This window comes from Chiloscyllium plagiosum, chromosome 46 (genome assembly GCF_004010195.1).
Source record: "Chiloscyllium plagiosum isolate BGI_BamShark_2017 chromosome 46, ASM401019v2, whole genome shotgun sequence".
NCBI classification, from domain to species: domain Eukaryota; kingdom Metazoa; phylum Chordata; class Chondrichthyes; order Orectolobiformes; family Hemiscylliidae; genus Chiloscyllium; species Chiloscyllium plagiosum.
In genome coordinates, this window is record NC_057755.1 from 7104808 (window position 1) to 7130623 (window position 25816).

The window sequence follows — 25816 nt, forward strand, 5'->3', positions numbered from 1 at the left end:
AAACCGGAGCACATGGAGGAAACCCGCGCAGACACAGGGAGAATGTACAAACTCCACACAGGCAGTCGTTCGAGGCGAGAATCGGAGCTGGGTCCCTTCTGCTGTGAGGCAGCAGTGCTAATCACTGATCCACTGTGATTTCTGATCAAACAAAAAGAGAACTCCCAAAAGCACCTCTCTCAGTTGATCCCAGAAAACAGAGCCCCCATATCACCTTTTACTCTCTGCTGCTAAATCAAAAACGTTTGCCCCCCCTCTTTGAGACTCTGTGCAATCCTACTGCAGTCACTTGATATTTCATTGTCTGAGACTCTGTGAGTTTCCAACAAACTCATAAAATGGAAAAGATTCCGAACTTAAATATTCCAATTTCTAAAGAACTTCCTCTTTGCAAATTTCTGTGCCTTTGGAAATTAATGTATAATTTTAAAACGCAACGGTTATGTAGCGTCAAGCGCACATCACGCAATTTAATCTTTCTCTGGCGTGTTGATTTCATGATTGATAATCTATCTTGCAAGATTTTTGAATAAGTAATTCACCAGTTACCAGCACAAGCCAAACCAAATGTCAGAGAGTCGTGGAGATGTACAGCACGGAAACAGACCCTTTGGTCTAACTCGTCCACACAGACCAGATATCCCAATCTAATCTATTCCCACCTGACAGCACCCAGCCCATATCCCTCCAAACCCTTCCTATTCATATACACATCCAGATGCCTTTTAATGCTATCATTGTAGCAGCCTCCACCACTTCTTCTGGCAGCTTATATCATGCATATACCACCCTCTGTGTGAAAAAGTTGCCCCTTAGATCTGTTTTATATCTTTCCCCTCTCACCCTAACAGACCAGATATCCCAATCTAATCTATTCCCACCTGACAGCACCCAGCCCATATCCCTCCAAACCCTTCCTATTCATATACACATCCAGATGCCTTTTAATGCTTTAATTATATCATGCATGTACCACTCTCTGTGTGAAAAAGTTGCCCCTTAGATCTGTTTTATATCTTTCCCCTCTCACCCTAAACCCATGTCCTCTGGTTCTGGACTCCCTCACCCCAGGGAAGAGACTTTTTCTGTTTTTCCTATCCATGCCCCTCATGGTTTTTTGATATTCTGCAAGTTCACCCCTCAGCCTCCGATGCTCCAGGGAAAACAGCCCCAGCCTGTTCAGCCTCTCCCTATAGCTCAGACCCTCCAACCTGGCAACATCCTTGTAAATCTTTTCTGAACCCTTTCATGTTTCACAATATCTTTCCGATAGGAAGGAGACCAGAATTGCACGCAGTATTCCAACAGTGGTCTAACCAATGTCCTGTCCAGTTGCAACATGACCTCCCAACTCCTGTACTCAATACTCTGACCAATAAAGGAAAGCATAACTAACGTCTTCTTCACTATCCTATCTACCTGCGACTCTACTTTCAAGGAGCTATGAACCTGCACTTCAAGTTCTCTTTGTTCAGCAACACTCCTTAGGACCTTATCATAAAGTGTATAAGTCATGCTAAGATTTACTTTCCCAAAATGCAGAACCTCGAATTAATCTAAATTAAACTCCAGCTGCCATTTGTCAGCCCATTGGCTAATCTGATCAAGATCCCATTGTAATCTGAGGTAACCCTCTTCGCTGTCCACTACACCTCCAATTAACGTCTTCTTCACTATTCTATCTACGTGCGACTCTACTTTCAAGGAGCTATGAACCTGCACTTCAAGTTCTCTTTGTTCAGCAACACTCCTTAGGACCTTATCATAAAGTGTATAAGTCCTGCTAAGATTTGCTTTCCCAAAATGCAGAACCTCGCATTAATCTAAATTAAACTCCAGCTGCCATTTGTCAGCCCATTGGCTAATCTGATCAAGATCCCATTGTAATCTGAGGTAACCCTCTTCGCTGTCCACTACACCTCCAATTTTGGTGTTATCTGCAAACTTACTAACGATAAATCCTATGCTCACATCCAAATCATTGCCATTAATGACGCAAGGTACTGGACCCTGCACAGATCCTTATGGCAATCCACTGGTCACAGGCCTCCAATAGGAATAACAACCCTCCACCACCACCCTCTGCCTTATAACTTTGAACCAGTTCTGTATCCAAATGGCTATTTCTCTCTCTATTCCACGAGATCTAACCTTGCAAACCAGTCTCCCTGGAGAAATTAGTTGGCCATGGAAAGAAGAATAGCCTGACAATATAACTTGTGTTGTGAGTGCAATTCACCATGAACGGCAATAAAGTATGAAATCATTAACTAACAAGTTGCATTCCGAAGTTAACAATTATGCATTCTGTAATGTTAGGAATTTGTAGTTTTGGCAAGGGTTTATACGATCATATCAAATATAACCCATATGCAATGTCAAAGTGACACGCAAACTATACACACTTCCCATGACTTGAAACCAAGCTGACAAATCACTCAGTTTTTATCAACACCACAATCTTGTCAAGTCAACCGGGAACGGATATAAATCCCCGAGAAGGTGGTGGTGAACATGAGATCAGATCAACCACGATCGTATTTAACTGCACACAGGCTCAAGGGGCTGATTAGAATCCTACTGCTCCTAATTTCTATGGCTGTCTTGAAAATCCAGATATATTCCTAAAAATTGACGTTCTGCCACAGGAAAACATGAACCCACGCAAAATCTTTCATTTGCAATCATTGATGAGAAGGTAAAAAAATGCTTTCTTTTCAATCCCTTCTCCATTCTGGATAACGACCGAGATGTGAAATGTGAGTACTAGTGAAATGCCACCAGCTAATCGGTCCAGGAAGGTTTTCTAGGAGAAAGTGAGGCCTGCAGAGTCGAGAGTGTGGCGGGTGAAAAGCACAACATTTCAGGCAGCATCTGAGGAGCAGGAGAATCGATGTTTCGGGCATAAGCCGTTCATCAGGAAACTGATGAAGGTCTTGTGCGGGAAACATCGATTCTCCTGTGCCTCGGATGCTGCCTGACGGGCGGTGCTTTTCCACCACCCCACACTCTCGACTCGGAACGTTTTCTACAGGTTTCAGGCAGATCACTTCACCAACTGGAAGTACATTGCTGTGCTCAGGCATAAGAGACACAAAGACTTCATCTGGGAGAACACACTTGCAAGCACATTGAAAGGACAGTCATGAAGAATTTGAATTGGACCTTGATCAGATGCTCTATTGAATTGTTCAACGTTGTAGGAGCCAGGACTTTTTGGTGGAGAACTGTTAAACCCATACATCTCTTGGTGTGAAAATTGAAACCATCAACTTGACAACTTCCAGGAGATCTTACTTCATCGAAGATCTTGAGTGACATTTGGAAAATGCAACTTAAACACTGGAGGACCTCCGAGCACGGTGTGGTAATCTAACGTTATACTCGCTTATTTGCTGCAGGTGAACAGGCCGATCTGATCCTTGTCTTCTTTGACCCAATGGGACAAGCCTTGTGCAAACGGACGCTGAATGTTGTAGAAAAGATAAACGAGATGCACGGCGAGAAACTGAGATTCTATCTTAGCAAAGCTGATGAGGCTGGGCACGAAAGTGACAGACAGGTATGTATTTCATTTCATGTAATTGAAGCTTCCCTTCATGGGGAATTGAATCCCTGACCCCTATGACTGTTGCATTCCAACAGAATGTAAAGCAAAAAAAACAGAAGTACGATCACGTGGTTTTCTACTGTCTAGGAATAATGTCTAAAGGTTATCATTTTATACTCACGTGCTTTAGCTAAATAAGATGAATTATTGACAGTAAAGGAGTATTGCAAAATTAAATCATGAGGACTGAACCCCCTGCACAGTCATGTTTGTCTTGATGAGAAAATCATTTTCAGGTCCGACAGTCTAATCCCTAAAGAAGAAGCAGAAAGTGATGGAGAAATTCAACAGTTCTGGCAGCATCTGTGGAGAGAGAAAAACCGAGTCAATATTGCCATTCCAGTAGCCATACCTCAGTCTAAGACTTGATGGTTGTTGGAGACTTTACTCATTGCGTTTTTATTTTGACATCAAAGATATATTCACTGTGGGTTAAATGCAAAGTCGACTACTAAAACTGTGAGTCTAGATTAGAGTGGTGCTGGAAAAGCTCAGCAGGTCAGGCAGGATCCGAGGAGCAGGACAATCGACGTTTCGGGCAAAAGCCCTTCATCAGGAATAGAGCCTGTGGGTGATGTCGTCATCGAGCAACAGTTGCACTAAACCTCCCTGTTTGGAAGGGTGGGTGACACAGAAATCCTGATAGCATTTAAGGTGTATTTAGGGACACATTTGCAACTCCAAGGCTGACAGGGCTATGGGCTAAGTGCTGGAAAATGGGATTAAAATAGTTATTCGGTAGATTTCTTTACAGCACAGACCCGATGGACCACAGAACTGTTTTCTGTCGTGTAGACCTATCGAAAAATGACAAGCCACATTAGAAACCAGGTCAGAGAAGGCGATATTAGAATAGGTGATGCATGATTGGTTAATGTTTTTGGGATGAAAATGAGACAGAGAGGTTAAGCAGGACATTCTGGAGCTCAGAAGAAGAAGAAGAGAAAAATAAAAGCTCTGTTCCTGAAACATCGATTTTCCTGCTCCTCGGATGCTGCTTCACCTGCTGAGCTTTTCCAGCACCACTCTAATCTAGACTCAGGTTTCCAGCATCTGCAGTCCTTGGTTTTACCTAATAAAACTGTGACACTAGTTTAGCAAGGTGTTTCTATAACAGAAATGCCACAGCTCAGGAATGCATCTGTCAACATCCTCGTTCCATTATTGAGAATGGCGCCTTTAATTGAAAGCTTTTGAGTAAATAATGAAGTTTTTAGGAACCAATGTTGAGGTTCGATTGTGGTTCCTTCTGACACTTTCTTTCCCAGAACATGCAATGTAACAGATGAAATCCTTTGCACAGTTGTACATGAATATGCACTGCCAACGGAAATGATTGGTATGATAAAACAGTTTACTCGATGTGTCATCCATATGTTCACATTCATAAATACTCGCGCTTCAATTGTCTATCCCCATTTCCTACTTCCCATTCTTATTTTCCCCACAACGTGACTCCACTCATTCTACTGAATGTTTTTTTGTTGGGTTGTGGATTCTTTCCGTTTTCATTTTTTTGTGACAGATCATCGTATACCGCACAGATTTCGGTTCTGATGGTTTGACAGACTATCGGCATGGTTTGTCTCAATGATGCTTTCAGAGTTGAAACGGAAATGAGGGACAAATCCTTCTCTCACCACGTTGTGAGTCCGTTATGTTCCCTTTCTCACCGAGCAGAGGAGGTTGGACTATTCAAGTATACAAGACTGAGTTAGATCGAGGCTTGTATGCAGAAGTGAATGGAATATTATGAATCGTAGAGAGGCAAGGGGAGCTAAGAGCACAGTCAGAACTGCCATAGACTTGTCTTACCTGTTCACCAGGCGACTCGTGCTGATGTGTTAATGTTATTCATCCTCAGTTTAATATTTCGGGTGGCAAATTTGCGTTGCTGCCTAGTTCTTGCTCATAATAATTGTACGTGCGAGTTGTCACAAATTTGTTTGGAACAACAAAGAGAAATTTAAACTCTTTATTTTAATTTTAAAAACAAACATGAAAACTACACAGGCTGATGCTGCTTATAAAATAAATAGTCATCACACATTTAAATTTTAATAGACCCTGGAATTAAGCAGACGAGTTGTTTATTTATCTCATTTTTGCCTGAAGGGCCAACAAGTGTTCATAACTGCACTTGTATTTTCTGCAAGACAGTTTTGAGCTGCTCTGAATTGACAGCCATTTATTAGTGGTGAAATTCTTTGAGAAATTCTGAGAGTTTGCGCACCTCCAATATGGTATAACCCGTTACTTTCTGATGGTATGTTCGATACTAAAGTGGGAAACGTGCTTATATTTGTCGGATAATATATTTGTTTTCATCTCTAGCGCGTAATGATGCAAATAGTGCAAGAACTGTGCAAAAGACCCGGACTCAACAAGTGTGGCTTTGATATGCCAACAATTTACATCCCAGAACCAAACAAGGTAGGGTTGCCAGTCTCAGCCGTTCACAAAATTATACAGATAACTGTAAATATATGCATGATTTATGATTTCTTAAATGTGAATATATGTATGTGTGTGTGTATATATAAACACTTTATTTATAATACCATTATACATACATATTTATATATACATAGATAGGTTTGTTATATATGCAAAGAGTGAGCACGAGACAGAGAGAGGTGCTAGACCTAACTTAGTCCAGTATTGAAACCAAATCAACAGGTTTCATAGTGTTATATCCATGACCAATCTATTACAAACACAGCACTGATATGCAAATCTATATCAGGATGGAGACATGCTTTGGTTCAAGCTTTGGCCGTGCAGCTGTTGTAATGTGTAAACACAACCTCTTGACAACGGGGAGTGTTCATGCCTTGGTCCGAATTTCTTGGTACCTGGATGTTTTCTTTCTGGACCCAACACGCTTCGTCTGAACTTTTCTCTAACAATGCTCCTCATACGATAAAGGGACTTTTTCGTTTTTCATTCGTGCCAACCAAACTTTAATGAGAAGGTTTTTAGTGAAAAAGGCAGAAGATAAATAATTTGTTCCATTCAGTATGTTTTCTCAGACTCTCTGTCAGACTGGGTTCAAAATTCAGCACCTTTAACTGCCATAGTTATGTGGATGAACAGAAACAGACCCTTTGATCAATGCTGACCGATATTCTACATTAATCTAGTTCGATTTTCCAAGATTTGGCTACATCTCTTCGAATCTTCTATTCATTTCCCCCCTGCCCTTACACAGTTCTAGGGATTCACTCAATCACTATTGGCTGGACGTGACAAATTTCCTTAATGTGACCCCACCACCTCACATTACTTGTTTAAATCTTTCCGAGTAGCTCCAACAAATCTCCCTGCCAGCATTTTTGTGCCTTTCCAACTCAGGTGCAACACATCCTTCTTAGACAGGTCACGTCTACCCCAGGAGAGATTCTAATGATCTAAAAATGTACCTGCACCCCTTTTCACCAGCTTCTCAGCCACGTATTCATCTGTTCTATCCTCCTATTCCTACTCTAACTAGCTCGTGGCATCGAGAGTAATCCGTCGAGGACCTATCTTTTAACCTCTTGCCTATTTTCTTATATTATCTCCTCAGAATATCGTCCCTTTCTCTCCTTATATCGTATTAATGTGAGCAATGGCCTTTTGCTTGTCACTCTCCCCTATGAGAATATTCCGCATCGTTTCTAAGACATTCTTGACCCCGGCATACGAAAATGCTGTCTCTCTCTGTCTGCCCCAGAAACATCCGTTTATGCCTCTGACTAGAAATTCCCCTATTAATAATTGATTGCTTGGAATCTGACGCTGCACTCGTTACAGTTGAGCCAGTCTCTATACTTCAAACCTACTTGTCAGTGTTGCATTCCCCTAACAATCAATCCCCCTTCCACATCTTGTGACAGAACACACTTCCTGAGTTTGGGATATCCCCAAGATACTCCTACTGTGCTTGCTTATTTACCCCCACCCCTCCCTACATCACCTTTACTACAGGCAACCCATCTACCTGACTCGATCTGCGGGCTTGGTACCTTCCTGATACATCCATCACCGAGCTTAGCTTCTGTTAATTCTGCTGTGCCAATCGATCCATGCAGTTTGATAGGATTTACAATCAACATACTCCTTGTGGGCATAATCATCAGGAACACTGACATTCTCCCTAAAATCCCACATGCGACTGGAAGAGCACATCATCTAGTAAAGTTCGTATTTGAACTCTAACAATCTACAGACCGAGGAAAAAGCACAGCTTGCCTGCTCAAAATACCTGCTGCTACAAGACAACTTAATCCCTATGCTACAATTCTTAAAAAAGTTCCATTATGAGACAGATCCCAGCAGATCGAATATAAAAAAATCCTTACTCACTATTGTCGATTTGCTCAAATAAATAGATTAAGATTTAGGAATCTTAAAAAGAACACTGAACTGATCGCCAGCTGTGAGCAGTATCCAGTAATGAAGTCTCTCTAATGTCAGCTGTGAATTTCACAACTTGTTTGTTTTACTTGGACAGAACACCGATCTCCAAAGATGCTTGTAACTTCACAGTCAGTGAATTGTTTACTGCTCTGCCTATTTCTGGACCCTTCAGAAACAATCTGCCACGTGGTCTGCTGCACTGTCTCTTTACTCCGGTTTTAAAGTACTGTTGGTTTGATTTTTGAAGAAAGAGCTGATAAAACAGTAATTAGCGAGTTTTGAGAAGATTTGTAGCTCAGGTTGAGGTTCTGGATGTAGGTTCGCTAGCTGAGCTGGAAGGTTAATTTTCAGAGGTTTCATCAACCACAGGAAATGACATCACCAATCCAAGGAAACCCAAACCTATAAATAGAAAGCAGAAAACACCTAATCCGGAGGCTCACTGATGACATTACCTCGTCTGGTGACGAAATGTCTGAAAATGAACCTTCCAGCTCAGCGAGCAAAGCCTGCATCTGAAACAATAATCGCCGTTTCATGAAAGGGAACAAATGACCTCCAGCATTGAAATAAAAACTTTAAAAAAGAAGCAGCTCTTCGAGCCCCATGATTTTCTCCGATCCAGCATCTAGAATTCAAAACAGTTAGTTTTGGGAGGCACAGAATGGTGAAACATAACAACGAGTTTTCAGAATCAGGAACATGCTCAAAGTGACACAGGTAGGACTTATACTTCCTTGTTATAGAAATTGGAAGAATACATTGACAAATTTCTTGACGGAACTGTCAGGTTTGTGGATATTGAACACAGAATTCTAAAGCCGACTTGCAACCTACAAAGTTAGGTTTCAAAGAACCTTTGGTTTATATTTCCTGAGCAAAGTTCTCTGGAATCAAATATTTTCAGAGGTCTTGGGCTCATGGAGGGTTCGTGGGAGAGGAGAGCATGTAATAGAAATGCCCATTGATTCCTTGATGTGAAGATAAGCATGGTCAACATGTTCCCTGGATAAAGCCAGCATTAACTTATCACTGTGCGTTTCCCATCTCTGTTCATATTGTTTGTATCGGCAGCCGGCTCCTTGTATGAATCGAATCCAAGAGGTCTGTACAACAATCGAAAAAACTATCAACAGATCCGTCCAGAATACTTTGAACCAACTCGGGAAAGACTGTGAATTGATCATCTACACAGCGGAGTGTAAACTGCAGGAGAGCAGGTGAGGCTTTGGCCTGTATTATCATTCTGGTTCCGAATTTCAAGCTTCAGGCTTTGTACAGAAAGTTGGCACTGTCATTTAAAGAGCACACTGGGGCAGGGACTTAACAAGGAAAGTTTGAGTTAATGGAGACAATGTTTCTCGCTGTCATTTCAGTGAGCATGCTTCCAGGAACAGGAGGGCATGGATCAAATATATGTTTTTCAGCGCCCTGGTTTACTTGGCTCCATTATCACTGCTGACATGTTTCATCATCTCAGAAACATCAAGAGAAAATCTCGCAGATATCATCGGCGATGACTCGGCAAAAATCTTACTCATCTGGGCGGTATGGCTCTTTTGTTTGAAAAGGCATTGTCATGGCAGTGTTGGATCTCTGATACAAATCCCGTGGGGTGCCTGAGTAAATTGGGATTGAACATATGGAGTTTAGAAGAATGAGACATGATCAAAATAAGCCACTTACAATTGTGATATACGTTGATAAGAGAAACTGCAGGAGCCTGTTTACCCCTTGTGGGTTAACAGAAATTTGGTCTAAAGCCACATAATACGGTTGTTGATCACGTAAGACTGAAATGAATCGAAATTTGTTCACTCAGATGTTGTGTAAAATCTCTTGGTACAGCCTGCTCAGTGTTGTTAGATTAGATTAGATTAGATTACAGTGTGGAAACAGGCCCTTCGGCCCAACAAGTCCACACCGACCCGCCGAAGCGAAACCCACCCATACCCCTACATTTACCCCTTACCTAACACTACGGGCAATTTAGCATGGCCAATTCACCTGACCCTGCACATCTTTTGGACTGTGGGAGGAAACCGGAGCACCCGGAGGAAACCCACGCAGACACGGGGAGAATGTGTAAACTCCACACAGTCAGTCGCCTGAGGCGGGAATTGAACCCGGGTCTCAGGCGCTGTGAGGCAGCAGTGCTAACCACTGTGCCACCGTGCCGCCCACAGATGTAGATGTAGTCCTGCTTAAAACTGATCGATTTTTTTACATTATTTAAATGAAAACAAGGCAGATGTTAATAGGTAGGAGTGTGGAATGAGGTTCAAAGGTCAGCAATGTTTGTGCTGAACGGTGGAATATGCGTAAGTGGCTAAAATGTAGATTTGTGCTCTATATCCTTATCGAAAATGGATTGCAAAATAAGGGGGACAGCTGCAAATGCTGGAAATCTGAAAAGAATGAACAAACAGAATATTCCCAATGTGCCCAGTAGGTCAACCATGCTCCTGGGTAAAGACATGGAGGTTACTTCTTTGATAGAAGGTTTTTCATCCACATGACCTGCTTCTGACTATACACTTCACTTTTGGTAATGTTGGTGTGTCTCTTTACGGGGAACGGTTCCCGAATAGTACACAGGACAATGTCAGAGGCGTCTCGGCTCCCTCAACCGTCATTTGACACGTCCCGTTCGTCATTAAAATATTTTTATCTTCTCTTTTTTCGAGTCATTTTTCCGGGCCATCCTGCCACACGTGCAAGTTATTGTATTTAGTTTTATGTTTCATTTAGAGAAAAGGAAGAATCTCTCTGACGTGTTTTTAAAAATATTTCGGCGGTGAATCTCAGATTCATTTTTCTCTCTGCCCAATACATTCACATTTTTCTGAAGGTGTGGTGCTGACAACTGTCCACAATACCCCAGCTGAGGTCTAAGCTTCAATAGCTTCTATAGCTTCAACATCACCTCCTTGCTCTTGTTCTATATGCTCCTATGAATTAAAATGAAGGAAATATCTGCTTTATTTACTTTTCTCTCCCACTGTCCTGCCAACTTCGACGATCTGTGCAGATACACCCTCACATCTCTCTGTCTCTGCACCCCCTTTAGAATTGTACCCCTATGTCTTAATTGTTCTTCCAATGTTCTTCTGACCAAAAAGCTTCACCTCACACATCTCGACATTGAGCATCATCTGCCATCTATCTGCCCACTCCACCAACCAATCAATGCACTTTTGGAGTTACAGGCTGCCCTGCTCCACAGTTGACAATTCTTCCAAGTTCAGTGTCTTCTGCAATACTTCTCTCTTATGATGATCCAACGTGTTATTTTGTTAAGAAACGTCCAGAATGAACGACAGTGTATCATGATAGACGAAATGTGAGTTACACAAATAAGAAAATGTACGAGATGTGTCCGTCTTTTTGCTGCTCTCTTTCTCACTGTGATATTTTGGTCCTTCTTTTCTTATCCGCAGTGGTGTGTTTCTACGATCTGGAACTGGTTAACTGGAGGCAGTTACCTCCTGGCTGCCATCATGATGATCGGGTTCATGCTCGTCTCAATGTTGCTTGCAAAGTGTTGCAACTGGTAACTATTACGTTTTCGATTTTGGGAGGTGGCAAACTGAAAATAAACAGACACGTTCTTAGGATTTATTTTGACATCCAAAGCATTTCTGACAAGATATTTAGGAAACATTCCATCAATCAGTGACAGGAATCTGGAGGGTTATGAAAGTACATTGATAAAGTGTGCAAGAGAGACTTCATTAACAGAATTTCAGATAGGGAAGAAAGAGATCTGGAGAGAGAGAGAGAGAGAGAGAGAGAGAGAGGTCTAATGATCCAATCCTGTTATGAGTACATGTCTAAGACGATGTATATTTACTGACATTTTGCCACGGCCAACACTTATTGCAAGTCCATAACTACACTGAAAACGTTAGAGGGAGCTAAATTCTAGGCTGCTTCTCACTGTGGCGTGTTGCTCCATCCACAGTGCAGACAGAAACTGAGTTTGGTTCAAACACACCAATATTCAGGATATAGTGTACGTTGGAGAGGAACATGCATGTAATGGTGCTCCCATGTATCTTCCTTCCTCGTCTTTGAGCTGGCAATTATGATGACTTTGGGAAGTATTGCTAAGTAGCTGTGATGATTTGCAACATGGAAGTTTTATTTAATTAGATTATATGCACAGTGGTCCATTTATTATGCTGGCTGTGATAGCTCATGTTTTTTGGATCAGTGGGGGAAGCAATGAAGAGTACCATTTCGAGAACCATCGAATTTATCGTTTATACAGTCATAAAATAAATAAGAGCCAGGCAATATGATTCTACACATTATGAAATACAATGGTCTTACAAGATGCTAACTACTTGCTAAATCTTTAAAAGAAAATTAGTTGCATTCTGTTTATTTTCTTTGTGCACTTCCATTCTCAAGTTTTGAAGCAACCAAAAGGAATGGCCCTTCTTTTGAGCAGCAGATCAGCTTCCAACGCCATTCAGATTTAACTCGCCTAGTAACATCAGTATCTTATTCATACCAGTTTGTGAACTCATTGACAAGTCCCTCAATCCTGGCTGTCGGTTTTTTTCAAATCGATTGTAAACCTTTAAAACTTATTGGTCGAATTCAAAGGTAGCTGCATAGTCTCAAAACGTCTGTATCTATCTGTTATATTCCTTTTCTCACTGCTATTTTGAGACCCATTCTGTTTTCCCCCGTTTTGAATGGTAGTAGTCTCACTCTGCAACCACTATTACTGCTGTCAAATTCCAACATATTGTGAATATTTGTCATGCTACACAGCAAAGGATGTCCTCTATCTTTATATTTACAGCCACACGGCTTTCCGAATTTAATGTATAAGACAACATAATATTTGTTGTTTCACTCATCTGATATCTTATATCAACACAGAGAAGTGTCTGGATGTTCTGATCCTGGAGGGAGTTTAAGGCAAGTTTACAAGGATGGTACCTGGATTTCAGTAGTTATGTTATGAGGCGAGATTAGACAAAATTATTCCTTTAATCTCTAGAATTTAGAAGGTGAAGAGGGATGTAATTGGGGTCTTCAGGATATTGATAGGGAAAGACAGAGTGGGTAAAGATAAACTTATTCCACTTGCTTGGAGATTCTTGAATCGGGGATGTAGTCGAAGAATTACGGCCAGTCCATTCATGAGAGATATTAAAAAAAAACAGGTTGAAACAGAAAGTGTTGGGGAGGTTTGGAACTCTCTTCCTCAAATAACGTTTATGCTAATTAAATGAGAGGTCACCAATCAGTCGTGATTTTACTGAATGGCAGAGCAAACGGAAGGGGCTGAATGGTCTACTCCTTGTCTTCTGTGTTTCCTATGTTTTCACGCAAACTCACTCTCTCACTCTGCGAACCCCTCACTCACTTTCTCACGCACTCACTTTCACAAACTTACGCTTTCAAGGAATCACCCACTTACTCACTCACGGACTCACACAATCATTCACTCACTCGATCATCCCCTCACACACACCCTCGCTCACTCTCGCAAAACAAAACTTACTTTTACACACTCCCTCACTCACGCACTCACTTTCACTCACTCATTCACTCATTAACTCACTCATTCACTCAGACAAGCATCTACAACTGCAAGCCTGTTTTAGAAATTATTTTGAAACAGTGACATGGCAGGTACTTCCTCGGGAAATGTTCTGCAGTAGCCAGCTTGTGGGTGTTCAATAATGTTAGATTATGTCCGAGGTCAATAGGAAATGTCTGATCCACGGAGGTTATCCTGCTCATTTTCAACTTCCATCTCTCTAACTTCAGCACAAAACTGACCCTATCGAGGAAGGAGAGAAAGCAACTTCGAGCAAAATGCAATTATGTTCAACATGTTGTGGTTGAGAGAAAGGTAACTTTTGCCTTTTATTGTTTTACTTCAGTGATTCTAAAATTACCTCCATCAAATCCCAAAGCAGTAGATGTGCACTTATATGTCTCTCAACAATCGATGTCACCGTATTTTCCATATACATCATATTACTTAAAGAAGGATGAAATTTATGACCGAGATGAGGTGGAATTTGTTCTGTTGGGGTCGTGAGTATTTGGAACTCCTTTGCCACACAGAGCTGTTGAGGGAGGGGGGTGCGGGTGGTGGGGGTGGGGGTGGGGGGTGGTTGGAGGAGATGGGGGATTTGGACGCAGACTCCTAGTGCATTTTAAGGTTGAGAAAGTGAGATTCTTGATCAGTTAGGGAAAGCAAGTGTTGTGGGGAAAAGGCCAGGAATTTCAGATCACCCAACGTCATCCTGTTGAATGGCAGAGCAGACTCAAGTGGCTGAATGTCGTCCTACATTTGCTATTTCTTATTGTCTTGTGGTCTTATATCATTACTTTTATCAATCTCTATGTTTTCAGGAACGTCTTTATGAGATGTATCTCCAACAGTGCATATCGGAACAGGAGATATGTTAAAACAGCAACGGACTTATGCTGGAACAGGCATAACATGATGCAAGTTCTAACTCCATACTTTAGTGCAAATATGCTGCAAATGCAAATATAAACTTGTTGCCATTGGACAGAAACCAAACATACAGGCCAGTCACATCGACTTGACTGTTCCATCCACTATTGCCAGATTTACCTTACAGTGTGCAGAAGGATCATAACATTTGACCCTTCTCTGTCTGCATTATCAAGCATTTCCACATATTTCATCATTCTGTTTGAATGATGTCATAGCTGGACATCACTTTACCCTTCACCTCTGAAAGATAACCCTCGCCTACCACAGCTTCTAAAGACTCAATCACAAATTTTAGAAAATGCAATTCTTTCGCACCATTTTGTGACTTAATAGCCCCCTCCATGACATAGATGTGGACTGCAATCACCGGCTCGATGTATTGTATTAATAAACCTTATAAATCGTTCTTTGTGCTCTATGTCTCAAGGATTTTGAAACATATGGATTTGTCTTACATTTCTGGTAGAATGGCGTTGATTCATTCTGGTGACAGTGCAAGGTTATTTTTCTGCTCATGTGTTCTTATTCACTTCAGGGGAAAATGGACTGCTCCTTTGAGGGACTGTGTGCAGAACATTTCTGGTAGTAGGACAAAGTGGGATCTGTTACAGTTCTATGGAACCATGTTTGCTCAATATGGCTGTTCTTAAAGAGTGTATTCTGACGCCAGATTTAGCTTCAGTGATAAGGTTATTTCAATCTATAGTGACTGGGACAGCGTGTCCTGTGATTTGTCATCTCATGGGATAGTACACCGGAACGAATTATTTCATCAGACTCGGCATCCCTTATCCATCAGTCAAAATGCATGTACCTCATTATCGACATCCAGATTACTTTGGAAGTTCGATTATGAATGTTTTCGGGACATAAATTGACATATTTATGAATATAATGGCATCAAGGAAACTGAAATGGTCTGAATCGAGATAGAGGCTATAATGGCCTCAATTATGGGAGGATATAGACACACTGGTCATTTAGAGCGATTAGTGGCAAATGGAATTCAATCTGGATAAATGTGAGTTGACGCGCTTAGGCAGAAAAAAAACATTAAGGTAATACAAGATGATCAGTAGGATCCTCGGAATATTGATGAGCAGAGAGATATTTTTATGGAAGGACGCTAGACCCTGAAGGTATCAGGAAATGCGGATAAAGTGTATAAGAAGGCATTTGGTATACTCTTGTTTATTAGAGTTTAGGTTTATGCTGAAACTGTATAAAAAAACTGGTTAGCCAACAGCCAGTGTGTTGTATTCAGTCTGGAATTCGCATTACAGGCGGAATCTGATCACATTGGAGAGCATGCAGAGGTGGTTTACCTAGATGCTGCCCGGGTTATAGACTTACAGTTATTATGAAAGATGGGACAGACTGGAATTATTTCCATCAGAGCAGAGACGTTTGAGAGGAAATATGATTGTGATGGATAAACTTAGGAGGGGCACAGATCGGGTAGACAAGAACCAAGTTCACCCCTGATGGAGGCTCAATGAGCAGGTGGCATCAATTTAATTTAAAGGGCAGGGGTTTTAGAGGAGATAGAACATGGAACATGGAACATGGAACATGGAACATGGAACAGTACAGCAGAGTACGGACCCTCGATGTTGTATCGACCTTTTATCCTACTCTAAGATCGAACTAATCTACATTCCCTTCATTTTAGTATCATCAATGTGACCAGCCAAGAGTCGTTATGCCTATTCAAGAGTCACTGAGCCTAACCAAGAGATGTGAGGAAACAAATCTGACCCAGATGGTAGTGAGAGTCTGGATTTCACTGCTTGTAAAGGTGGAAAAGGGAGAAATGCTCATTACATTAAATAATTGTTTAGGTGCACACTTGTGATGCTAAGGTATACAAGGCTTATGGCCAAGTGCTGGATGGGGGTGGATTAAGATAGTGAGATGGTTGTTTTTGCTGGTGCAGACACAATGGGCTGAAGATCGTTCTTCAGTGTTTCTCTATGACTCCATGACATACACCCAGACACGCAGGCACCTACAAACACACAAACACAAACACACACACTCTCTCTCTCACACACACACACCCTCTACACACACAGACACACACATACACCCATCCACCCATATACACACACTCTACACACACATATCCTACACCCACACACACACATACACATACACACACACTCACATATACACACGCACCTACACACAAACACATACCCACCCACACACATCTACACGCACACACCTATACACAAAAACCCACATACACCCGCACACACACACACAAACCCCTACGCACACACCTGCACACACTAACCTACATACATCCACACACACCTACACACAACCTACACAGACACCCCTACACACAGCTACACCTACACACACACACACACAAGTTCATGACATCGCGTTACATCATAGCAGATTGGGAATTCTGAATTCATTACAATCTGTAGTAAAGATCTAAACTCCCTGTGACTTCTGGGAAACTCTGTTCAATGGAAATTCCAGCTTGGTCACTCAGTTCTACTTTAGGGAAAGGAAATCTGCCGTCATTTACACGGTCTGGCTCACTCCAGACTGTGGCTGACCTCTGAGTATTCGAGCTGCGAAGTAAATGCTTTCTTTTCTTCCTCTTTCATTTTATTCTCGCTTTGTTCTTTCTTCATTTTAGTTCTTTAGATTTTTCTTTCTCTACTTACCTTCTGGAGGGAGCTCGGTCAAGGCAACATTAGCAGCTGGGGAGCATTGACAGTCAGCCATGAGGCAGCTGGTGTGCTGGGTAGAATTCTGGTGCTTAGCAGCATCATGGCTTCATCAATGCCCAGAGTACCAGAGCAGGACTCTGAAAGGAGACAGCTAACACAACAGATTGTAATACTGAACTTTTTAACGTATTTCTTTATTCTTCCACTTTTGTAACTAAGATTTTGTAGCGAAGTGGGCACCGTGTGTGGCAACTTTATATACTTTTCACTAAGCCGTTTTCTTAAACTGTACTTGAGTACGCGTGACAACAAAATCTAAATCTAAATGCTGGTTTAGACCAGCAGCGCATTGCAACACATGAACAAACAGAAAATACACAGATAATCATACTCGCATACACTTAGATTTAAAGATCCAAAGTCAAACACATGGATTGTATTGCGATTTGTCAATAAGCTGTAGGGTCTGAATGTAGGTTTGCTCACTGAACGGAAAGGTTCATTTTCAGACGTTTCATCACCATACTAGATAACATCTTTAGTGAGCCTCCGGATGAAGAACTGGTGGTGCAGCCCATTTTCTATTTATATGTTTGGATTTCCTTGGGTTGGTGATGTCATTTCCTGCGGTCACGCCATTTCCTATGGTGATGTCATTTCCTGCTCTTTTTCTCAGGTGGTGGTAAATGGGATCCAAGTCAATGTGTTTGTTGATAGCATTCTGGTTGGAATATCATGCTTCTAGGAATTCTCATGAGTGCCTCTGTTTGGCTTGTCCTAGGATGGATGTATTGTCTCAGTCGAAGAGGTATACTTCCTCATCTGTGTGTAAGGATAATAGTGAGAGAGGATCATGTCGTTTTGTGTCTAGTTGATGTTCATGTATCCTGGTGGCTGTTTGTCCAATGTAGTGTTTGTTACAGTACTTGCAAGGTATTTTGTAAATGACATTAGTTTTTCTTGTTGCTTGTAGAGGATCGTTCTAGTTCATTAGCTGCTATTTTAGTGTGTCGGTGTGTTTGTGGGCTACCATGATGCCTTGGGGTTTGTGTAGTCTGGCAGTCATTTCCGAGATGTCTCTGATGTAGGGGAGAGTGGCTAGGGTTTCTGGACGTGTCTTGTCTGTTTGTTTGGGTTTGTTGCTGAGAAATCGGCGGGCTGTGTTCATTGGGTACCCGTTCTTTTTGAATACACTGTATAGGTGATTTTCCTCTGCTCGGTGTAGTTTCTCTGTGCTGCAGTGTGTGTTGGCTCATTGAAATAATGTTCTAATGCAGCTTCGTTTGTGGATGTTGGGATGATTGCTTCTGTAGTTCACTGTTTGGTCCATATGTGTTGTTTTCCTGTAGACGCTGGTGTGAAGTCTGACATTGACTGTTTGCTCTACTGTGACATCTAGGAATGGCAGTTTGTTGTTGTTTTCCTCCTCTTTATTGAATTTAATGCCAGTAAGGGTATTATTGATGGTCTTGAAATTTCTCCTATTTTATTTTATTTAGTGATGACAAAGGTGTAATCCACGTAGCAGACCCAAAGTTTGGGTTAGATGGTTGGCAGAGCTGTTTGTTCGAGTCAATAGACAATAGGTGCAGGAGTAGGCCATTCTGCCCTTTGAGCCTGCACCACCATTCAATATGATCATGGCTGATCATCCTTAATCAGTATCCTGTTCCTGCCATATCTCATTAACCCTGGATTCCACTATCCTTGAGAGCTCTATACAACTCTTTCTTAAATGATTCCACACAGCCACCACTCTCTGGATGAAGACGTTTCTCCTCATCTCTGTCCTATAAGGTATTTTAAGCTGTGTCCTCTGGTTCGGCACTCACCCATCAGCAGAAACATGTTTCCTGCCTCCAGAGTGTCTAATCATTTAATAATCTTATATGTCTCAATCAGATCCCCTCTCAGTCTTCTAAACTCAAGGGTATACAAGCCCAGTCGCTCCAGTCTTTCAGCGTAAGGTAGTCCTGCCATTCCAGGAATTGACCTGGAGACCAGAACTGCACACAATATTCCAGGTGTGGTCTCACCAGGGCCCTGTATAGTTGCAGAAGAACCTCTTTGCTTCTATACTCAGTCCCTCTTGTTATGAAGGCCAGCATGTTATTAGCCTTCTTCACTACCTGCTGTACCTGCATGCTTACCTTCATTGACTGGTGTACAAGAACACCCAGATCTCTCTGTACTGCCCCTTTACCTAAATTGATTCCATTTAGGTAGTAATCTGCCTTCCTGTTCTTGCCACCAAAGTGGATAACCATACATTTATCCACATTAAACTGCATCTGCCATGCATCTGACCACTCACCCAACCTGTCCAGGTCACCCTGTAATCTCCGAACATCTTCCTCACATTTCACCCTGCCACCTAGCTTAGTATCATCGCAAATTTGCTAATGTTATTACTAATATCATCTTCTATATCATTAATATATATTGTAAAAAGCTGTGGTCCCAGCACTGATCCCCGCGGTACCCCACTGGCCACTGCCTGCCATTCTGAAATGGAGCCGTTTATCACTACTCTTTGTTTCCTATCAGCCAACCAACTTTCAATCCAAGTTATTACTTTGCCCCCATTACCATGCGCCCTAATGTTGCTCAGTAACCTCCTATGTGGGACTTTATCAAAAGCTTTCTGAAAGTCCAGCTACATTACATTCACTGGATCTCCCTCGTCCATCTTCAGAGTTACATCCTGAAAAAATTCCAGAAGATTAGTCAAGCATGATTTCCCCTTCATAAATCCATGCTGACTCTGACCTATCCTGTTACCACTATCCAGATGTGTCGTAATTTTTTCATTTATAATAGACTCCAGCATCTTTCCCACCACTGAGGTCACACTAACTGGTCTATAATTTCTTGCTTACTCTCTCCCACCTTTCTTAAAAAGTGGTACATTAGCCACCCTCCATTCCACAGGAACTGATCCCGAATCTATCGAACTCCGGAAAATAATCATCAACGCATTCACGATTTCTCGAGCCACCCCCTTCAGTACCCTGGGTTGTAGACCATCAGGCCCCAGGGACTTGTCAACCTTCAGACCTAACAGTCTCTCCAACACCAATTTTTGGCAAATATAAATTCCCTTGTGTTCAGGCCCGTCAGCCACTGTTACCTCGGGGAGATTGCTTGTGTCTTCCCCAGTGAACACAGATCTGAAGTACCAATTCAATTCTTCTGCCATATCTTTGTTCCCCGTAATATATTCCCCTGTTTCTGTCTTCAAGGGTCCAATTTTAGTCTTAACCATTTTTTCCCTTTCACATACCTAAAAAAGCTTTTACTATCCTCCTTTATATTTTTGGCCAGTTTACCTTCGTACCTCATTTTTTCTCTGCGTATTTCCTTCATATTAATCCTTTGTTGTTCTTTAAAAGCTTTCCAGTCCTCCGTTTTCCCACTTATCTTTGCTATGTTATACTTTTTCTCTTTTAACTTTATATGTTGTATAGGTCTGCAGATGCTGGAGATCAGAGCTGAAAATGTGTTGCTGGAAAAGCGCAGCAGGTCAGGCAGCATCCAGGGAACAGGACAATCGACGTTTCGGGCATAAGCCCTTCTTCAGGAATCCTAAAGAAAGGCTTATGCCCGAAACGTCGATTCTCCTGTTCCCTGGATGCTGCCTGACCTGCTACGCTTTTCCAGCAACACATTTTCAGCTCTGCTAAGGTATTTCACTATTGAACTTTGGCCAGCTCCTTCCTCATAGCTCCATAGTTCCTTTTATTCAACTGAAATATTGTCATTTCCGATTGTACCCTCTCCCTCTCAAATTGCAGATTGAAGCTTATTGTATTATGGTCACTACTTCCCAATGGCTCCTTCACTTCGAGGTCCCTGATCAATTCTGGTTCGTTGCACAATACCAGATCCAGAATTGCCTTCTCCCTGGTAGGCTCCAGCACCAGCTGTTCTAAGAATCCATCTCGGAGGCACTCCACAAAGTCTCTTTCTTGAGGTCCAATACCATCCTGATTCTCCCATTCTACCGGCATGTTGAAATTCCCCATAACAACTGTAGTAACATCTTTGTGACAGGCCAATTTCAGCTCCTGATTCAGCTTACATCCGACATCCAGACTACTGTTTCGGGGCCTGTAGATAACTCCCAAGAGGGTCTTTTCACCCTTAGAATTTCTCAGCTCTATCCATACTGACTCTGCAACCTCTGATTCTAGGTCCTCCCGCGCAAGGGACTGAATATCATCCCTTACCAATATGGCCACCCCACCCCCTCTGCCCCTCAGTCAGTCCTTACGATAGCATGTGTAGACTTGAATATACATTTCCCAGGCACTGTCCACTTGAAGCCACGTCTCAGTTATCCCCACACTATATTATCTGCCAGTTTCCAAAAGAGCCTCAAGTTCATCCATCTTATGTCTAATGCTTCGTGCATTGATATATAGTATTTTTAATTTGTTACTGCCCTCACCCTTCCCATCAACTCCTATTTCACTCAACCTTACAGCATTATTCCTTTTTGAGTTTTCTGCTTCATTGATACAGTTGTCTTTCTTGACTTCCCTTGTTCTAACTTTCCCTTCAATTTCCTTCTTAAACATCCAGTTTGTCCCCTCCCCCCCCTCCATAGTTTAAACGCAGCTGTGTTGCGGTAGCAAACCTACCTGCCAGAATGCTGGTGTAAACCGTCTCTCTTGTGTAATTTGTGCTTACCACAAAACATGCCCCAGTGATCCAAGAATTTAAATCCTTCCTTCCTGCACCAGTCCCCAGTCACATGTTCAAGTCCATTATCTCCCTGTTTCTGGCCTCACCAGCCCGAGGAACTTGAAGCAAACTGGAGATAACCACCTTGGACGTCCTGCTTTTCAGCCTTCTTCCTAGTTCTCCGAATCCCACTGTAGTATGTTCCTCCTCTTCTTCCCGACACTGGAACACACCCATTCAAATAACAATCACTTACCTTCCCGACCGGCTTTGCGCTCCGACCTCACTTCCGCCCAGCACCCGCCGTTCTCAGCTGCAAGAAGACCGCTGGCGTCGAGGTAAGTACTTAAATAACAATCACTTACCTTCCCGACCGGCTTTGCGCTCCAACCTCACTTCCGCCCAGCACCCACCGTTCTCTGCTGCCACTCTGCATTACTGCCTCTGCTAAGAACCCTGATATCGGAGATCCCATGGTGTTCCGTTCGTTTGTCTGTAAGTTTTGTTGTTGAATGCGTAGTTATTGGTAAGGCATAGGTTCTACTACCTCGACACTATTCTCCTTGGGGATGAAGTTGGTGGTGTTTGGTGGATGTGTCTTTGGTGCATCTAATAGTGTAGTCACTGTTTCTTGGCCAGGTTGATGCTGATGGATGTGAACAGGACTGTTACGTCAAAGTACACCATTATTTCATCGTCTTCTAGCTTGGTGTCTTTGACGGTCTTCAGGAATTCTTGGGTGGAGTGGATGGAGTGGCGTGAGTCTTCTACTAAGTATTTTAGTCTTTGGTGTAGCGCCTTGGCCAATCTATAAGTTGGTGTTCCAGGTAGCGAGACTATGGTTTTGAGTGGGGCTCCTGGTTTGTTAATTTGGGCAATCCATCGAAGTGTGGTGTGTTAGATCCATCTGATTTCACTAATGTTTAACAAAATGCCTTGCAAGAACTGTAACAAACACTACATTGGACAAACAAGCAGAAAACTACCCACCAGGATACACGAACATCAACTAGGCACAAAACGATATGATCCTCTCTCACTAGTATCCTTCCATACAGGTGAGGAAGGATACCACTTCGACTGGGACAACACATCCATCCTAGGATAAGTCAAAGAGAGGCACGCACGAGAATTCCTAGAAGCATGATATTCCAACGAAACTCAATCAACAAACACATTGACTTGGATCTGTTTTATCACCCTCTGAGAAAACAACCGGAAATGATATCGCCGACTCAAGGCAGCCGAAACACATAAAAAGAAAGCCGGCTACATCACCAGTGCTCCCTTCAGAGGTTCACTGAAGATGTTACCTGTATGGTGACGAAACGTCTGTAAACAAACCTCCATTCAGAACCTCAACCTGAGCTGCAAATCTTCTCAAAGCTCTATAAGCTGTCGGATGCTAAAGGATGGGTGGAATGCATTCGCCATGACAATGTGGATGGATATAGGTGATACTATGTTGAGTAGAGCACTCTGTAATTAGTTGGAGTTGAACTATCAATGTCTTTGTTCCTGGACTTTTCAGGTTCGAAACGAATATTAGATTGCATGAGACAGCTGTCACTCAGAGACCGCATTCAGTTGGACAGCGGATAGGTGAGTCACCCTTAATACCCTCTCCAATGGTTATGACGGCTACTGGTCACAGTTAGAGGCAAAAAAAAAGCCTTTGGATGCTGGAATCCAAAGTAGGCTAACAGGAGGCTAGAAAAGCACAGCAAGGCAGGCAGCATCAACAGGTGGAGAAGTCAACGTTTCAGGTGGAACCATTATTTTAGACTGGAGAAGTGTTATTCACGAAACGTTGCTTTCACCTCCTGATGCTGCCTGGCTTGCTGTGTTCTTTCAGTCTCCTATTTGTCTACTGGGGGTCACAGCTCAGCCTTTCTTGTATTTACCAGCATGTCTCCGTGATGGCAGGTACCACAGGTCAGCTTCTTGTTTTTCCAGTGCTCTTTGTCTAAGGGTGGGCATTGGTTTAGCTGTTGTGTCAGCCTGTGACGTCGGTGGTCTGATTGGCTGATTCAGGTTTCAATCACTGCGTAGAGCTCTCTGATTGGCTGTCCCGCCCTTGGGCAGGTGTCAGTTTCTTTACCTTTTTATTAATTGAACTATTTGCTGCAATCAGGGGCTTCAATATTTTCTCGATCTGTTCTCAAAACTTGGACGGAGTCAATCCATAAATGAGGGTGTTTATGCCACAATTTAGGCTGAGCAACATCTATCCAATTTGTTGAAATATAAATTCAGAAAGTGCGTTGTTTCCTGTAATTTTAGTGTGCAGTGACCACATCTGCAGCAAAGTGTTGATTGCTCGAGGAACTTCGGCTCAGATTTGATGATTTGGAATCTGAGTTTCGAGCACTCTGGCACATGTGGAAGGGGGTGAAGTACCTGGACGCATTGTTTCAGATGGTGGTCACATCTGGTAGATTAAGTGTTTCAAATTCAGTCATTAATCAGGGACAGCAGGGTGAGATTGGAAACGAGGTACGTGTGGGGCTTCTTAATTCAGGAATGGAGAAGATTGAGCTCTTGCCCTTGTCCAACAGGAACTTGCTCCCTCTAAGATTGAGGAGAAGAGCTGTAGGGAGGATCAGCCCATTGACTACTGTACCATGCTATAGGAGGCCATTCAGGAGGTGGAGCAAAAAGACAAGTGGCAGTTGTCGGGGACTCAATACTTAGGGGGATTGATAGCATCTTTTCTCAGCAGTAACGATGAAATAGCAGAGGAATTGAATAAATACTTTGCATCAGACTCCATGCTACCGGACACATTTAACAATACGAAATGATCACGAGAGAAAGGTGAAGAGGAAATACAGGCAATACCTGTCTCTAGAAAAGAATTACTCAGAAATCTCATGAATTTCGATATTGTCATGTCCCTTGGATCTGATGAGTCGTTTTCAATGATCCGAGGTATCAGTCTAATATGAGCTTGTCAACGGGTCAGTGCTGCTTCAGGTATCTGGAGGAGTGCCCAGCAATGTCAGAAGAATGTCAAAGGCCTTCTGCCTTCCATCAGTCAGTGTTCCATCATCATCACTTTGATCCTCACACTGACTCTATCGCAACTAGGGCACCCACTTTCCACCAAGGCGCTCAATATTTTATTTTTCAGTGCGGAAACAGGCTGTACAGCCCAACCAGTCCACACCGACCCTCCGAAGAGTAACCCACCCAGACACATTTCCCTCTGATAATGCACCTAGCACGATGGGCTATTTAGCATGACCAATTCACCTCATCTGCACATCTTTGTGACTGTGGGAGGAAACTGGAGCAGCCAGAGAAAACCCACGCAGACACGGGGAGAATGTGCAAAACCCACACAGACAGTTACCCCGAGACTGGAATCGAACGTGGGACTATGCTGCAATGAGGCAGCAGCGCTAACCACTGAGCCACCGTAACGCTCTAACATCTTCCCTACTTACTGTCAGATATCCCACCCCAGACCCAACTCAACCTGCTGCCCACTCACTGATAGGTCAGAACGCTTCTTAAATTGTGACTGCACTGAATGGCACATCAAAACACAATGGTTCAGTTCCATTCTCCATTGACTGATAATACAAGTGGAACGTGATCAAAGGGATCAGGCATCTAACTCCACTCAACGATTCATGCTCAATGCAATGTTATGTAGAATTGCATTAAAACTTCAATTAGGTTGCCGGTTCAATTCCGGCTCGAAGGAGCCGGAGCCGCTTTTACTTTTGTGGGCGGCACAGTGGTTAGCACTGCTGCCTCACAGCGCCAGAGACCCAGGTTCAATTCCTGCCTCAGGCGACTCTCTGTGCGGAGTTTGCACATACTCCCCGTGTCTGCGTGCTCCGGTTTCCTCCTGCAATCTAAAAATGTGCAGGTTAGGTGAATTGGTCAGGCTAAATTGCCTGTAGTGTTAGGTGAAGG

The 25816-nt window shown here is 42.6% G+C and overlaps 1 protein-coding gene across 2 annotated transcripts in view; it reads left to right on the top strand.

Moving 5' to 3' along the window:
- The window catches only part of LOC122544134, a 33895-nt gene extending 18979 nt beyond the window's left edge, over positions 1 to 14916 (top strand). Inside the window, exons 6-12 of one of the 2 annotated variants that reach the window (XM_043683174.1) lie at positions 3402 to 3562; positions 5945 to 6043; positions 9086 to 9231; positions 9388 to 9559; positions 11452 to 11564; positions 13805 to 13889; positions 14399 to 14547. In XM_043683174.1, coding sequence (XP_043539109.1) covers positions 3402 to 3562; positions 5945 to 6043; positions 9086 to 9231; positions 9388 to 9559; positions 11452 to 11564; positions 13805 to 13889; positions 14399 to 14455 — 833 coding nt within the window. In that variant the 3' untranslated portion in view covers positions 14456 to 14547. Of the gene's footprint in view, positions 1 to 3401; positions 3563 to 5944; positions 6044 to 9085; positions 9232 to 9387; positions 9560 to 11451; positions 11565 to 13804; positions 13890 to 14398 lie in introns of both variants that reach the window. The other variant, XM_043683173.1, reaches the window with a different exon arrangement.
- The last annotated feature ends 10900 nt before the right edge of the window (positions 14917 to 25816 follow it).